Source organism: Stegodyphus dumicola, chromosome X2 (assembly GCF_044657685.1).
Source record: "Stegodyphus dumicola isolate Sdum_Otavi_A_Nest chromosome X2, ASM4465768v1".
Taxonomy (NCBI): Eukaryota; Metazoa; Arthropoda; class Arachnida; order Araneae; family Eresidae; genus Stegodyphus; species Stegodyphus dumicola.
This window is the reverse complement of record NC_140781.1, coordinates 73,083,361-73,100,142: the sequence shown is the minus strand read 5'-3', so window position 1 is coordinate 73,100,142 and position 16,782 is coordinate 73,083,361. Positions and strand designations below refer to the sequence as shown.

At 33.9% G+C, this 16,782-nt stretch overlaps 1 protein-coding gene across 1 annotated transcript in view; it reads left to right on the top strand.

The window, feature by feature from the left end:
- The window catches only part of LOC118184906 (uncharacterized), a 39,204-nt gene extending 24,385 nt beyond the window's left edge, over positions 1 to 14,819 (top strand). The window contains exons 2-3 of the mRNA XM_085810057.1: positions 9,009 to 9,135; positions 12,731 to 14,819. Coding sequence (XP_085666183.1) covers positions 9,009 to 9,135; positions 12,731 to 12,975 — 372 coding nt within the window. The 3' untranslated portion in view covers positions 12,976 to 14,819. The remainder of the gene's footprint in view (positions 1 to 9,008; positions 9,136 to 12,730) is intronic.
- Positions 14,820 to 16,782: the final 1,963 nt, after the last annotated feature.

The window sequence follows — 16,782 nt, the reverse complement described above, 5'->3', positions numbered from 1 at the left end:
AGGGTTGCATTCTTATTCAAGTGCCGAACCCTTATAAATGTTCGTAAACGGCAAAATAAACGAATTGCACTCTTATTCACGGAGGGAAAACGTTTCTGTAGTTCAGAAATGAGATTTTCTGAAGTTCAGAAATGAGATTTTGAATTACACCTCTACCTTTTCGGAAAGAACTGCCATGAAAAGAACGGAAAACATTTTCCATTTTCATCATCGTTTCCATCCAAACTGGTGATGGTACAGTTAATCCTCCTTTAGATAATAAAAATATCCAATTTGAGTCGTTAGGAATATCTACGAATTTTTTTGATATTTCACCCAAAGTAGGATCTTTATCTTTCACACGATATGCAATATAATCTGACACATAAGCGAGCGATTCTTGTTCATATGCAGATATATCTTTCGTTGAATCATAAATTTCGGTTTCCCAAGGAAGTGACGTACATTCATCATAATGTCTTCGTAATTAATTAAATCATCTTCGTATAAGGAAGACTCAAACATTTGCGCTTTTTCATTTTAAGAAAAAGCTGTTTCTAACAGCTGTTTTGTCAAATATGCTTCAACTTTCTTCACATCTTCACAGTCATTAGCATTTGTCTTTAACGACAATTTAGGCAATTTGTTTGCCAATAGCAACCTTTTCAGACGAATTATTACGTCTCATGGAGACGGATGGTCATTAAAACGCCCTAGACCCCGAATCTGGCTGAACAAGCTTTCTAATCTGGCTGAACAAGCTTTCTAATACATCTTGGGTCAGTCTTGATGTTAAAATATATTTCACATTTATAGATTTTACATCGTCAAATAAACCGAAAAGCGAATTTATCGATATGATAATACCTTTCTGAAAAGGTAGCATTGTCTTCTTTCCGCATATTCTGAGATCAAAAATCATTTGCTTAATCTCATTTAATTTTTCTTTTTGTACTTCATAATAGCTTTCTAGGCCGAAAGCAGCTTTTAAAGGCTTATTGCTAGGGGGTAATGGTACACTACTATTCATAATGTCAAAAAAATCATCAACCATTGAAAAAAAATTACTTGTTTCAGCATTACCAGTCAAATGCATAATTGCTTTAGCTGTTGTGGAGGTAAATAATGCTTTTGCTGGTGCTACTTTCTGTCTCTCGTTCCCTTTTACAGATAAAAATTGAGGTTTCAGTTTATAGCACAGTTTAATTTCTCCGATATCTTTATTGAGTACTTCATTTATAACGTCTTTGTTTATAATTGTACCATTTCCGAGAATAAAACCTTTATCAAGAAAATGGTTTCTCAAAAGCTTTATGCAATGCGGCATATCAACGAAAACCCATATTTTGGTGCTGAACTTGGGACTGTAAAAGAAAGATTTATCTGTTGAAATTTGTAATTCTTTCCAGAGGGTCTGACTACCTCCCATGTCAGATACAATTGCTTTGACTCGAAGCCCAGACGATTCAAGTGCAAACAAAATGGAAGACAGAAGATTTTCCTTCATTTGACGATCAAAATCAAAATAAATGGGCTGTTTCAATTGCGAAATGGGTCCTCGAACCAATACAAATTGAGTCTTTTTAAAAGGACCTAATATCTGATCTAATTTTAAATCATAACAGAGTCTTGAATCTATATGAATTTCATCGAAACATAATACGCATAATCTTTCTTCGTCAGTTGCATTTTGGCAAGTTTTTTCATCAGTAACAGGCCAGGAATAAAATGCCAGGAATGCAACTGAATCTTGAGCACCATCTTTTCAGTGTACTTGCACTTGGAAGCGGAATACCTATTTTTTCTTTCCAGAAGTGGTATGACTTTACGGATAACGATCTGATTACTATGCTTTTTGAAATGTCGTCTGGAGACCATTTAATTCGCTTTTTTTTCATTAATGCATTTATTTGAGTTTCGATAAATATGTTTTGAATATACGTTTTCATTTTTCTTAGTTTTTCATTTTCTTGATTCACTTTTTTAATGTCTTTCCTCAGTTTCTGAACTTTTTAAATGCTGCTTTCTCTCAGTCTGTAAAACAGAAACCTTATTCTCAAGAGCTGATAGTTTTGTGATTAAATCATTCACATTTTTCTGGAGGTTGGAACAGTTACAACATTGCTGAGTAATAGTATTTTCAGTGAGCTCCTCATAGCTATTATTGTTATCGTTTTGAAGTTCCAGACATGCCCTTTTAGGACTTAAATTCTGAATTCTTTCAAATGCACTTTGTAAATTTTTTCTTTTTTGTTGCCTTTGCTGCCTTGGTTTGTTCTGATAAATGACCAAGTCAGGAATACAAGCAGTTGGAATAGCAGTTGACTTCAGTATCTTTTTTGCGGTAATCCTAGCAACCTATTTTTCATATCATCCTCATAATCAGATTCAGTGAAGTGATTGCTGCATATTCGAGCACTCTTTGTGTTAACAATATCCGCTCTTCGACACCTATGCAACCATTCTTTCGTTAACTGAATATTTTTGTACGGAAATCTATGAAATACCACGCTAGTTTCTTTCGTATTATGATACGCATTGCTACAGGTAGTAACGGCACACGATACCATTTTTTCAATGATTTCTCATTACAAGAACTTTCTAAATACAAAATCCATTTAAAAGTATCATCAGTTATAACTTTCAAGTAAAAAAAAAAAAAAAAAAAAAAAAAAAAAAAAAAAAAAAAAAAGCTCTTTTTCTGAAACTAACAGGACTAAAGAAAGAGAATCCAAGAACTAAAGATTCCATCTTTCGCACTTGATGCTCTGGTCAGTCGACGACGGGACGAACCCAGTGACGTCACATAACATCCGGTATGCTCCCCAAGAGGGGTTCGTGTCGGCATCGTTCTTCTCAAAGGGATGACCCAGCCCTTCTCTTTCTTTAGCCCTGGTCCTGCCCCGGGTTAAACAGTCTGTTCCAAGTCCTGGGGGCCTACCAATCCACCGACGTCATTACTACTGAGTATAGATTCTTGGCTTGCCAAGAACGGACACTATTCATCCTGACAGTCAAAACCTGTGCATTTTTCGATTATTTTGATATATGAACTAAAAAGAGAGATTTAGGATGAATCACAATATAATGATTTAAAACTGAGGGTTAATCCATTCCTAATAACAATAATTTTCTTCCGCAAGCTACCATATTCTTAATTTGAGGGATTTCAGACCTTTCTTTGGATACATACCTATTGTGCACTCTATTCTGTATTTTGCTATATATTTATGGATTTTAGAAGACCCTTTTAACGTTAAACATTTGTAGCATTAAAAGAGCGTAGAACTTGTTTCTAACATTTCTATGCTGTTTATAGCAATGTGTAACTCAGTGGTGATCATTTGCTTCTTATTTAACATGTATATCCATTAAAATATAGTATATCTGCGTACTTGCTGTGACAAAAGGGAAATGCTTTGAGTGCTGTTAAAGCATTTAATGGATATTTTTATTATGAAGTGCAAGCTACAGTTGTATAATGAAGACAAAACGTTATAAGGTTCAGTGTGCCTTAGAAATAATGTCACAGATTAGCAGTTCAATCAATCTAGAAGTACCTTCACTAAATTTTCAATGAAGTTACTCATTATTGCAATAAATTTATAAAACATGATGAAATCTCTAATTCATATGTCATTTGAATTCAGGGCTTTCATACAGAGGAAGAGCACATTTTCATGATTATCTTAACACAAATTAAAACGACATTTTTAAATTTAAAAAATTTTATAAAACAGATTTCAGTTAATTCCGTTTTACAATTATGATTCTAAAGTTAGAATAAAGGTCTGGAATCTATCATAAGTTGTTTTTGAGAATATCTTTAGTCGATTTTCAAAGTACAGATTTTACAACTGTGTAGTACTGTTTCTTTTCTGTTATTTCAGTATTTATTCGCCTGCCGTACTGATAGGCTCTAAATTTGAAATTATGTTTAATTTCGAATGCATAAAAATTGCATATTCAATATTCTTATTTTATCTTATTCTGTTATCTTCGTGAATATGTTTTTCTATATGAATTCTATTATTTCACGAATCTTATTCTATTATCTGTATCAGGGCTTCTTAAACTCTTTTTCATTCAGAACCCCTTTCTCTCATTGAGATTTTTTCCCTGTCCCACACACTAAATATAAAATAAAAATATGAAAATAAACATTTTTCCTTAAATAATTTTATTTCTTTGGTAAACAATATACATATGAAAAGCGGATCTTTAGGATTTGTTTCAAGTATATGAAAATTACTGAAATAAAATCACGTTTTAATGAGACGAATATGTTTGGTTTTTGCTGTATAACAAGTTAAATCTTGGTGCAATACTTAATACTGCTGGACATATATTGTCTGCTGCTTCTTTCAGCACTGAACAATATTTGAATTTAATAAGCGTTCAAGCTGGAAAAGCCGTTTCACATAAGTATGTGGTGCTGAATGGCAAAACAACAGTTAATACCATTTCAGAAACTGTGCGAAAATCAATTTCAACATCAATCTAGAATTCCTTCAAAGACTTTTATGAAATCTCAAGTTTTAGTTTAAGCTGCTCGAAAGCTCAACAAATTTCTTTAGGGCTTTATATGGAAGGTGATTAGTCTCATTAATGTCAATAAAAATGGTTTTTGAATCCAAAATTGTTTTAAATCATAATTCGATATAAAGTAAAGGGTGGTTATAACAAACTTCCCCAATATATGAACACCTAGTGTCCTATCCGCTGAACCAATCGAAATGACATTTCAGATATTATAATTCAAAGATATACTCTCTAGAGTGTGGGGATTTAAGACAACAGCACTCTCAAGTTTACGCTTACACTGAAAAAGAATTTCAAAATTTTGGAACGGTAACAAACGCTGGCCAATAACAATCCCAGTGGCTAGAGAGGACAGTCTAATGCTTAGCGTCATCTGCAATTTGAGGAAATATTTTCAGGACAGAAACTGGGAAAAGTAGACGAAGCACCAAAACTTCGTTTACTGATTTTCAGGTTTTGCTCCTCACTACAGTTTTAGGACACTGGATCCATATCGGAAAGATCTGAGCTAGTTCAAATTAGATCCACAACAACGAATGAGGATCGGTATTTGGCAGTTTCAACAGGGCGATACGGGACTGCTGCACAGCTCCCACGTGAGCTGTATGCTACCACCGAAACCAGAGTTTGCGGTCTACAGTTGGCCGAAGGCTTCGTGAAATAGGGCTGTATGTCAGAAAACAGACCCGCTGTTTGCGTCTCGTTCACTACAGCACACAAGAGAGTGTGTTTAGCATGGTGCAGACAACATCAGCCTTGAACTAGACTTAAGTGGAGCATTGTGCTTTTCACAGATGAGACGAAAGTCAGCCTGTATCTGGAGACAGCATGGAGCAGCACGATACCATCCCTCCTTCATCAGGAAAAAAGGATCATTACGGTGGTTGAGTAGTGATGGTTTGCGGTTGGACGGCCGTACATTCCTGCATGTGTTTGACAGTGGCTTCCTAACTGCTAAGAGGTATAGAGAGGAGATGGTTAGAGCCCTATGTTTGACTTTTTAGCGGTGCAGTTGGTCTATGGTTCTTATTAACGGACGACATCGCTGGTCAACATAGAGCTCAGCTGGTCGACGATTACCTGGAAAATGAGGATATTTGGGGCATGTATTTCCCAGTCAGATCTCATAACCTTAACTCTATACAGCATGTCTGGGATACTCTTGGGAGGAAAATCTCATCTCACCATCCCTCTCTGAAAATCATTCCTGAGTTTAGAAATGCTTTGCTTTAATGGTGGAGGTGGCTGTCAGAAAGACTCATCAACTACCGCTTGTCAAGTATGCCGTTACGTTGCGCGATCTTTCTGGCTGTGAGAAAGGGCCATATCCCATATTAGACTCATCTCAATTCGATATCATAACATGAATTTTCGACATCCCTTCACTATGAACTTTAGTGAAAATAATGGGTACATTAAATGAGTTTTGAATGGTACATCTCTTTCTGTATAATAAATGTATATTCATACCAAATTTCCTTCAAATCTGTCCATTGATTTTTCAGAAATTCTACATAAGGTGCAAATTCTCTTAATTTTACCGACAAGTGTATTTTACGAAATAAATATAGCGATAGAATTCCTAAAATTCTTTTGTCAAACAACGCTGTCGCCAATAGAACTTTGGAAATTAGCAACGACCATTTCGAGCAATTTATTACTTGACTTAAAGAAAGTGCAAAATTTACAATTCAATTTCACGAAACAAGCAATAATTAAAAAATAGCTCAGTTTTTAGTGTATGTACATTTATATAGAAGACATAAATGAAAAATTATTATTTTGTCGTTCTCTGGAAGACATATACACTCAAGTTGATGAATGTTTTAAAACTGAAGGATTAGAACAGAAAAATTGCATTGATGTTTGCACAAATGATGCAAAAGGCGATGACGGGGAAAAAGTATTGGTTTTAGATAATTTAGGTAAAGATATTGGTAATGATCATGTAATTTTTATACATTGCCTGATCCATCGAGAGGCCTATGAAGCAGCAAAATTGGCAACGGAGTTGAGCGATATTTTCAAAATTGGAAACTTTATTAGAAGCCGTCCCCTTAGCAGCTGTTTATTTCAGATATCCGTAAAGAAATAAATATGCTTTGAATTCAAAAATTTATCTTTACATGCAAGAGTAAGACTGATATCAAGAGTGTAAAGTTTGTTTAAGAGTATTGGTATTAAAAGACGAAATTGTTACATTTTTTACCGAACAAGCATCTAATCTTTCTGCTCTTTATCAAAATATGTTATGGCTATCAAATGCATGCTATTTGTCAGATATTTTGGAGAAGCTAAGCGATTTCAATTTTTCTCTTCAAGGAAGAAATAGCAACCAACTTTTGAAAGAATAGGGTGGAAAATGATTATCGACAGTTTTAAAATTGAAAACGATAATTGTAAAATTTTAATTGAAAAAATTATTATAGATAACTTAAAATTATAGATAACTGTTTATCAAATAGTATTATGTACAGGTATTTTTATAGTTGAAAAAGCATTATGTTCATGAAAGAAATGTTCTTAATAAAGAAGATATATTGTAAGGATCTTAAGTTTTACTAACGTTTATTTTATTTTAAATCTTTACTATCACTTCTTATTTTCTACTTCCGGCCAGAATTAAAGCTTTAACTTATTTATGCAAATTTGTCTTGCGAACGCCAAGTACTTAAGTTGTGGCTTTTTGCCAAGCAAGAGAGAGGAAGGAGTTAGTAGAAGCAGGCCGCTTGCCATAGCAGTTTTACTCGGTTGCTGGTTGCCTTCAAGGCCAGAGGTTTAATCCTCTTGATAATTTTAAACGTATCGTAGTGTTAACAGTTCTCTGTACTACATACGACCTTTCTATTAATATACGGCCAATCTTCAAGTAGCCACTTGTTTATTAATCCAAAGTTAAGTCTAGATAGAGTTTAGTTAATATTTTTATATTCTTACGTTCAGACCACAAGTGGTTGGTCTCTGTATTCCGAAGTCCGGAAATTATTGTAAAGAGAGAAATATAAAGGGTTTCGTATACCCTTCCTGTGTGTTTTGTCCGTTTCCCACATTTATTGAACATAGCTTTAGTAAGCTCCCTGTTCCGAGTCAGGTCATGTAATGTTCCCGAAGCAAGTAAGGAGGAATACTGAGCCTGATAATATTATGCATAGTAAAGCAACATTTTTACAAAAATGTACTATATACAGGAAAGCAATATACCTCAACGCTGATAAAGAGAATCTTTTTATTTTCTTCGAAATAATCAGTCTTGTTTGATAACTTTCAAAAACTTTTATGTATTTCTTTAAATTATTTTTATGCTTTTTATATTAATTTAACATCTTTTGTGTATTCAGAGATTTCAGTAAAGTAGCTTTCAAGTAGATACAATTAGGTCAGTCATATATTTAGTTATGGCTAAGTATCCAAGAGCAATGTAGTAGATTTTTTGAAGGTGCAAGCAATTTCCTGAAGATAAAAGCAAGTGCTTTTTTGTGAAGAGCTGCCTAAAGGAAACATCTTCGTAGTACATGTGGAAAAAATCGTTAAAACATTTATTTAGCTATCCAGTACAGTCAAGAATCGTACCTCTACGAAATTACCAGAGTTCAGTAATTTTCACCCTTCGTCAGTACGTTTGTCATTAATAAGCGTTTAAATAATTTACAGACAGTGTGACTGTATTTCGAATACAATAATCAATGAAAGTTTCTGCATGTTCAAATAACTTAAGAATTCGTTCTAGAAACTGATTTTAATTTTGCGTACAATTTACTTTCAAGTATAACTTGGCTTCTGTATTTTACACTCTTGTGTAAATGGTGAATATTTCCATGATATGATGAAAAATGACTTCACTGCTCAAACGGATTAATAAGAATGCGCACACAAATAGTTTTTCCTCATACCTGCCTCTTACTGGCATTTACGTAGCCATTATTACTAGAATATAATTATTTAGAGTCAGAAATAATTTTTTTCTTGAGTTTATTCTAAGTTATTTACTAGGGTATTTAAATTCTGTTTTGATTTTTCTGATTTCGTAGTCATAAGTTATTCTAGTTGTATGTGCAACCTGGTAGTTGAGTCACCGATTTTCCCAAATCTGTAAGCAACGTCAGCGTTAAAGCCTAAGTTGTTCGTCTACTGACCTTGATTAAACTGTTTGTTTTAAGCTAGATGGTTTAAGCTCACTACCACGGGAAAAATAAAATATAGATATTTTCATAGGATGTGACATTTTCTGCTAATCTTTTATTGCGTACAAATCCATCTGCCACTGCCTTTATTAAATATAAATAAGTATATTTGCAATATTTTTTGCCATTTAAAATAAATAAGTATATTTGAAATATATGTTTATTATTCAAAAGTGATCCATTTTTGTTTGACTGATTTATCCTATTACTCTAATACTTGCGGCAGAAACCAAAAAATAAGGGGGGCTACTAATATTTTGTATTCCCCACATTTTATATTTTTGAAAATTTAAACTACCTTTTCAGATCACTTGTATGCAAGAACCTTGCATGCACGGCGGAACGTGCCACGATGTTCCTACTTCCGTAAACGATGTCAGAGGGTATATTTGTTCTTGTCCATGTGGTCGTTGTGGTCGTGATTGTAAGAAACGTGAGTATTTGACTTATCAGATAAAAAAAGATTTAATTTTAACTCAATTTATCAATTCCTTATTTTGTTGACTTAAAAAACGTTACCAAAGTAGGGAATTGTTTACCTTTTCGATACTTACGTATTAACGCAATCATCCTGGTAGAAATCATCATATTTTGAAAACGCGCCCAAACTCTGGCAACCATGCACAAGATATTTCTTTAAGCAAGCAACATCGCCATTTTCGTTTATGTTCTTTTTGTGGGATTCGAATGGCTTTCATAGAATAAGAGTGCTATCTTGTGTTAAAATGAAATAAATGCGCTTATGGGATTTGCCAGCCGTGGAAGAGACTCTTGAAAAATTTCTGAAGGAATATAATATTTTGCTGAAAATTCACTCTGAATCCATTCTTAAGGCGATCGTCACGAAGACAAAGGAAGCAAAGACTCGCTTGTAAGCAAATGTATTTATTGATTTTCGGGACAAATGCTTAATTTAAACTTAAAAATGTATATCATAAATAATATTTTGTAGTCTTCTTTCGCAGTTAATTTATTCACTCCCAAGATTGCGCCAGGGTTATTGCGTTAATGAGTACCAACTGCGATCCTTGATTTATCTTTCAATTTAAAATTCTACGTTGTTTAACAAATTTAATAATTTAAAATTATTAATCATATTTCTTAATAATTCATATCTTTACCTCAGTTTTTAATGACATGTTGATGTGATTTGTAGTACATCTATTTGATCTAATTTATAATATATTTAGTTGGTAATTTAATTATATCATTGAAGTTGTAGATACATTAGGTTAATACAAAAGCCGGAGAGATGAAAAGTTAGCAACCGCCTTCGCCGGGAATCAAACCACGGATCTCTGGAATACCGGCCCAGCGTGCAGAATCACTACACCACGAATCCACGCTAGTAAGGCGGGAGAAATACCTTTCATACTCCCCCTTTTAAAAGGCGACTGGGATTTTTAGGGGACCCAATTGCCAAATCCTGGGCGGTGAGAAATCATCATCATCCACCACCCTTTTAGTTCGGGGGCCACTGTAGAGAAATTACGATTTTTCGGCTATGGAGAGATGAAAAATTAGCAACCGCCTTCTCCGGGAATCGAACCACAGACCTCTGGAATACCGGCCCAGCGTGCATAATCACTACACCACGAAGGCACGCTAGGAAGGCGGGAGAAATACCTTATAACGTAATCAACTAAAGGTGCTCCAGCATGATATTTCATGTGCTTAAGAAAAGGGTAATCATTTGTTTACTGCCTAGCGACACGTATTCTAAACTTTTTAACGCATTTATTACTAATATTTGGCAAATAAAACACAAGAACATTTTAACCACTTAAATTGTCTCAATGAAAACGAAATTTCTGGCACCACAGTCTACAGTTCTTAACTGAAAATTGATCTCAAAATTCTGACAGGGGCAAGGGTGAGAGGACTCTAAATCTCTAAATCAACAATGTAAATTTCAATTAACATATTAACATTTTCGTGACCCTTAATAATGTACAACCACCTTAATTTAACTGCAGCAAAAATAATACAGGCATACATCATATTCAGAAACTGTTTAGTATTATGTACCACTAAAAGTGAACACTTAAGTTCACTTAATTTTCAGCCTTATTTCAGCATATATACACACGTGCGTAAAATTAAGATAATTTGCAAATTATATCTATGTTTGCGAAAATCATTAAGTAAATGCCAAAGATACTAATTATGCTGCCGAAGATTTACGCAAATATTCAGAATCAAATACTTAAGCGTACTCATGCGTGTCTGCGAAGCTGTGATTGCGGAGGGGATATAAGCGCATGAAAAGTTCCGACGATTGGTCTGCTCGTCTCCTTCGCAACATTCGCCTGATTATCGCAAGAGATCGGTAAATTTTACAAAGTGTCGGTTCAAATGAGTAGCCACCAACGTATGGATGACGGAAGGAAATGAAGAAATACCGGTATATGAGGCAGACCAATCATAAGCGCAGGTAGTTACAGAGTTCAATGTAACTCCCATTTTCGTCTGCAATTTGTGGAAACAGTTTCACTATACTGGATCCATATGGAGAAAACCTGGATAATGTCGACCAAAATTCACAATGATGAATGAGAATCGTTATTTGCCCCTTTCAGCCAGTACCTCCTACATACATGTATGTAGGAGGTACTGTTTCAGCGCAACGACATAGTATTGCTACAGCTTCGCAGCTGTCACGTCAGTTTTATGCTGCAACTGAAACCCGAGTTTCACGGTCTACAGTTGCCCGAAGGTTTCATATGATAGGGATGTATGGAAGAAGACTAGAGGTTTGCGTCCCGCCCACTGCAGCACATGAGAGAGAGCGTTCAGCATGGTGCAGATAACATGCGCCTGTTCTGTCTTGAAAAACACTGGCTAATATGCATTATACCGCCATTCTTATAGCAATCTCTTGCTCTACATTTTCACCTTTTATTTAAGAGTTATGCCGTATACACATTTGGCATTTTTACCTTTAATTTTCCAACTTATTTTCTGAAAGATCCCTGTTAGACGTTTCTAGGTATATTTTCTCTCAGATTTATTAAAATTTTGTAAAGTTACCCTGAAATCACCCTGGGTTCTACTTACTGATATATAGCGAATAAAAGGCGTATCGATCAGTGAATTTTTAATTTAGCAGCTGTGTCATTTGGTACGTAGATGACGGTACTTACGGTATTATACCGTCGACCTTGAAAGCTAGTTACCATCGAATCATCAAAATTGGCGGAGATCCGAATAATTTTGGGCCAATTATTCCTGTGGATTCCCAGAGGAACTGACCTGTCTTTATTTAATAAACAACCAATATTCGGCACACTTTATTTTTGCGCTTCTAGAAAGGCCCTTTTTGATTTATACTATATTGTTCGACCCTCCAATTTTATAGGAACCTCTGTTTCGGAGGCTATGAGTAGAAACTTCCCACGGGTAATTTTTTCAATTTAATGTTGATTTGTCGGCTATATTCAGTTACTCGTTTCAACATTTAATAGGTGTTAATTCACTCGACCATCTATAAAGGAACGGAAGTGCAGTCACAATGTGATTCTACAGCCCACTAACAAAGCTCCTTTTCGAATGAAAGTTTTCTTATCACAATTTTTCATGTTGCATCGCCATTGCTTATTCTGTTTATAAATAAAATACTACATCGTGTCCATTAATACACAGTTTTTTAATTGTATACTTTCCTAACTTAATACTAAAATAATTTACTGCTTGCTGTTTTATAGAAGGCAGATTTTAAATTTTTAATCATTTTGTAAAAAAAAAAATACAATAGAAGTTAACTTGTAACTTTATTTACAAAAACCAAAGGGGCTTATCGAGAATCAATTGGGGTTATATTAAACGAAAGCGCAGATGTTATGAGTGCGTTGTTACGTGGCTCTCATCCATAACTGGCATTAAATCGCGTTGTTTGGCGATAGTTCACAGTCGACTGGATAATACTTAAGTACTTGGATGACCTTCCACGCGGAATACTTAAAGAAAGAGCTTAACTCAAACTTAAATTTAAATGGATTGCGAAACCTATATTTTTATTTATTTTCTAGTTCATTTTGGCCATGTGGAAAGAGCATGCATATACCTCTTCAATGCTGGATACCAGAAAGTGAAAAGCCCTGAAGAATGCATGTCATTTTGTTGGGATACTCAAGGCTGCAGATCTGCAGATTATATCAGTAAAGAAGGAGCCTGTTGGTTAAACTCCGTTACAGGAGACGAAGAACCTCTTACGATGGACTGTGATCAGTGGTATCCTGGAGTAGCATACCTGTTTTTTAACTGCACTTGCTGATCTCCTTACTAATAAAATTTCATATTTGCTATCAACATGCATAGGCAAATCTTAATTAAAATAATACACAGGCTGAATGAAAAATTTTAAGACTGACTCTATTTCTCTTCCCGAATATTAGGCATGGCAACCTTACACATCTGAACCTGCAATTGGACAGCAATGATAATAGCTATTATTTACAGCGACTGAAAGCACTTGGTACGTTTTGTAGTGGTGGGTTAGAAAGAAATCTTTATGACTACATCTCAGAGATAAGATACACACATATATTGATTGAAATTTTGAGTTAAACTTACGCACAGCCATCATAAAACAACTTAAATGCTAGAGCACGTTTTCATTTAGCCGTGCTTTAGTCCTTCAGTGATGGGAGCACTTCAATTCTATAAAACTAGTAAAAACGTACGTGACTGATAAAGTACGTTCTGGAAAGTTATACACTACAGTTACGGATGTCAACCAGCTATAAGTAGTGCATCCAAGAGTAGGCAGTAAAGCGTGACTTATGTAAATGCCTTGAAAAATATTTGCGTGGTGTCATAAAGACTGGATTTGCTGAAAAAAAAATAACAGTGGTTTAACTCTAGGACAATGCTAGGTGCTGCTGCTATGGCATTGACAGCACATCACGGGAGAAGATGTTCTCTTTAGATAAGATAGCGAAAGACGCCATGCTCTCAGTACTATGTCATGAAACAGTCTATATCATATTTTTAAAAAGCATGATGAAAAAATATAATTTAGTGAAAAGAACTGAGATTTGAAAAATTAAAAAAGGGGGAAAATGTGTAGAATACATAGGATTATCTAATTCTGAAAAAGAGAAACAGTCTTAAAACTTTACAATCAGCCTAGGTAGTTTTGAAGCGCACTGAAGTTTACCCAAGTATTTCGGGAAGGAAAAAAAAAAAAAAAAAAAACTTTATTCTGATGTTTAGAGCTCAATGTGTGGATAAACACGTAACTGATTTTATTTTTTCTGCTTATCAATCTGTTTTTAAGAAATATTTATTTTTATTAAAATGCTGTATTCTGTGTAGAAGCAGATTTCAATTACCTTAATAAACAGTGAAAATAAATTTGTTTTTGGAAATAAAACTATAAGAAAGTCTGAAACATAAAGCACAATATTGTTTGCTGCAGAAACTAATAAAATAAGTAGCAATACAGAGTGGAAAAAAATTTGCATTTTGTCGAATATTTTAATATTACAAATTATTTATGTGTGTGAATGTGATTTGAAATAACTTTCTCACTATATTAAACAATCTGAACTCACACAAAAAATGGTTTTAGTTTACTTTTCTACCTAAATATGTTGTTTCTACAAAATGGTATATTCAGAATGTCCAGAAAGTAATGCATATGTAGTTATCGAAACTCAGCTTATAACGTTTAGATAACTTGTAGAGACATTAGGTATTTTTTGGAAGCAGGCAAGATGAAAAATTAGCAATCGCCTTCGCCGGGGATCGAACCGCGGACCTCTGGATACCGGCCCAGCGTGCAGAACCACTACACCACGAAAGCACGCTAGGAAGCGGGAGAAATACCTTATAAAATAAATAATTCTAAATTTCTTCATTTCTTACTACAGCTTGATACTTGATGGCGTTTCGATTATAGTAAAGTTGTAGCCTTGGAGAGAAATTACTAGAAATTATCTTCGTCACAGATTATAGCTGCTCTTCGGTGAATTGTGTTTTTTCTTATTAAATTTTCAGCTGTGAAAAAAAAATATTCACATGTAAATGTTTTTTCCAAACAAAGCCATTATTATTAATGCAAATTTTGTAACTGAGCTTATTTATTTTTTGACAAATTCGAATAAAAGTTAATAAAATCTATATCTTTGACTTCTTGAATAACATTTCTATCACACTGTGACTTAATTAGCTCCATTTACAGATTTCCTGGTGCGATGTTTATGCTCGTTTTTCATGCTAATTAACATAATGTAAATTCAGACTTAAAATAACTAAGATACTAAAATCTTGAAATCTTTCAACACCGTATTTGCAACAAATGCATAATTGAAAAGTCTTCGCGGGTAGCACAAAATTGCTTCGAAGACCACGGGCAGCCCGCAATCCACCAGTTTCTAATCACTATTTTACAACATTTACAGTAGGTCACTTGTTACTGTTAGGTACAAAATAATGAAAGGGTCGAATCATTGACTATAGAGGCGCAGCAATTATTCAGATATTCAGTGATCAGTTCATCTGCAACTTTAATTAATCATTGGTAAGAAAAAGCATCAGAGGCATTTTCTTAACCCACCACTAAAAGTTAGGAAAGGAACATTTAAGAGCATTTTGTTTTACCTTTCCTAATTTCTCAGTTCTTAACTTCGTGTAATTTTCTGCTACTTTGGACGGATCTAATTCGATGTAGATGATTGCTTTAAAATTATCTGGTGTGCAAGTTGAAGAATTTTCTTTAGGTAACAAGAACGTAAAGTTCAATTAAGTTTTCGTAGTTCTCTTTTGGAATGAAAACACTAAAATGTAAGTGCATTCAGATTACACTTGACATATGAAATTTGTGTTTACAGTTTCTCCCTCTGATTATAATGATATTTTTCAAACAATGCATCTGCATGATCGAGCAAGTTATGGTTGACAGAATAACTTCTAGGTCAAAACATTGAAAAATCGAACTACTTTTCGGGAGGAAAAAAATATGAAATTTACTATATTGTTTAGTTAGATTTAAATCAGTATTCGATCAATAGAAATACTTTGTCATCTAATTTAATACCCTTGTTTGTTTATTTGAAACTGTGCATGCTTTTCGCTGTTTTGTTGTTTGATGTATTTATTATAAGTTCGTTGTAATGGATATATCATCAGTGTTGTCCTTCGAGTTTTAAACACATTTATTTAAACTAGTTTATTTCTCCATATTTAACGCGTCTATTGTAATTTAATTCAATCTTCTGAATTATTATTACTTGTTTATTACATTTAAAAACGATAATTTCCATCATTATAAAGCTTTTGAATTAATTTTGTCTTCTTGCCATTTATAGTATCAGACTGGTAAAATGTGTTTCGAAAATATATCTTCTGCAATAATTTATCGTCTTTCGCTACTCCCTGGTAAATGCATTTAAGGAGAAATTCTTGGAACCTTTATAATGTATTCAGCAAGATACTAGTTACCTGATGAACTATACTAGTTTTTTAGAGTGTAATTCTTGCAAAACGTCTTCCTATGAAACGTAGTATTTGAAGAGACAGCTCAAAATATTAATGTAGCAAAAATTGTGTAGAATGTAACATCTGTCTTTAAACTCATTCTTGATAAGAGATGCTATAATGAGAAAAGGAGTTATTTTCGCAGATAACATTTTGTTATTAAATGTTGTTATAAGAAAGATAACTTTCTGTTCTTTGATAATAAAGGAATAAATAAACAAACTAAATCAGCCAAACTAATGAATAAATTGAAACTCAGATTGAGATTATCAGAGAAAAAAATCATCAGGGTATTTTTTAACAGACAAATGCAATTTGGTCCCGGATATCCGAATATTTAGAGTTCTACTGCATATTCATAATTTACATTCTTATTAATTATAATTAATCCTTTCTGATACCCAACCAATCCGAAAAGCGTCATCTGTTACTACTGAGGGTTTCGCTCGCTAAAGATGCAACACATATCTCGGTAAACTATTTATAACTACAAAACTTAAGAGATTCGGAGTTAAAAGAAAAAAAAAAAAAAATCAGTTGAACTTACAGTTTCGATTTTCCTCTCAAAATACACTTAGTTTTCTAAACATGAAATAGAAGT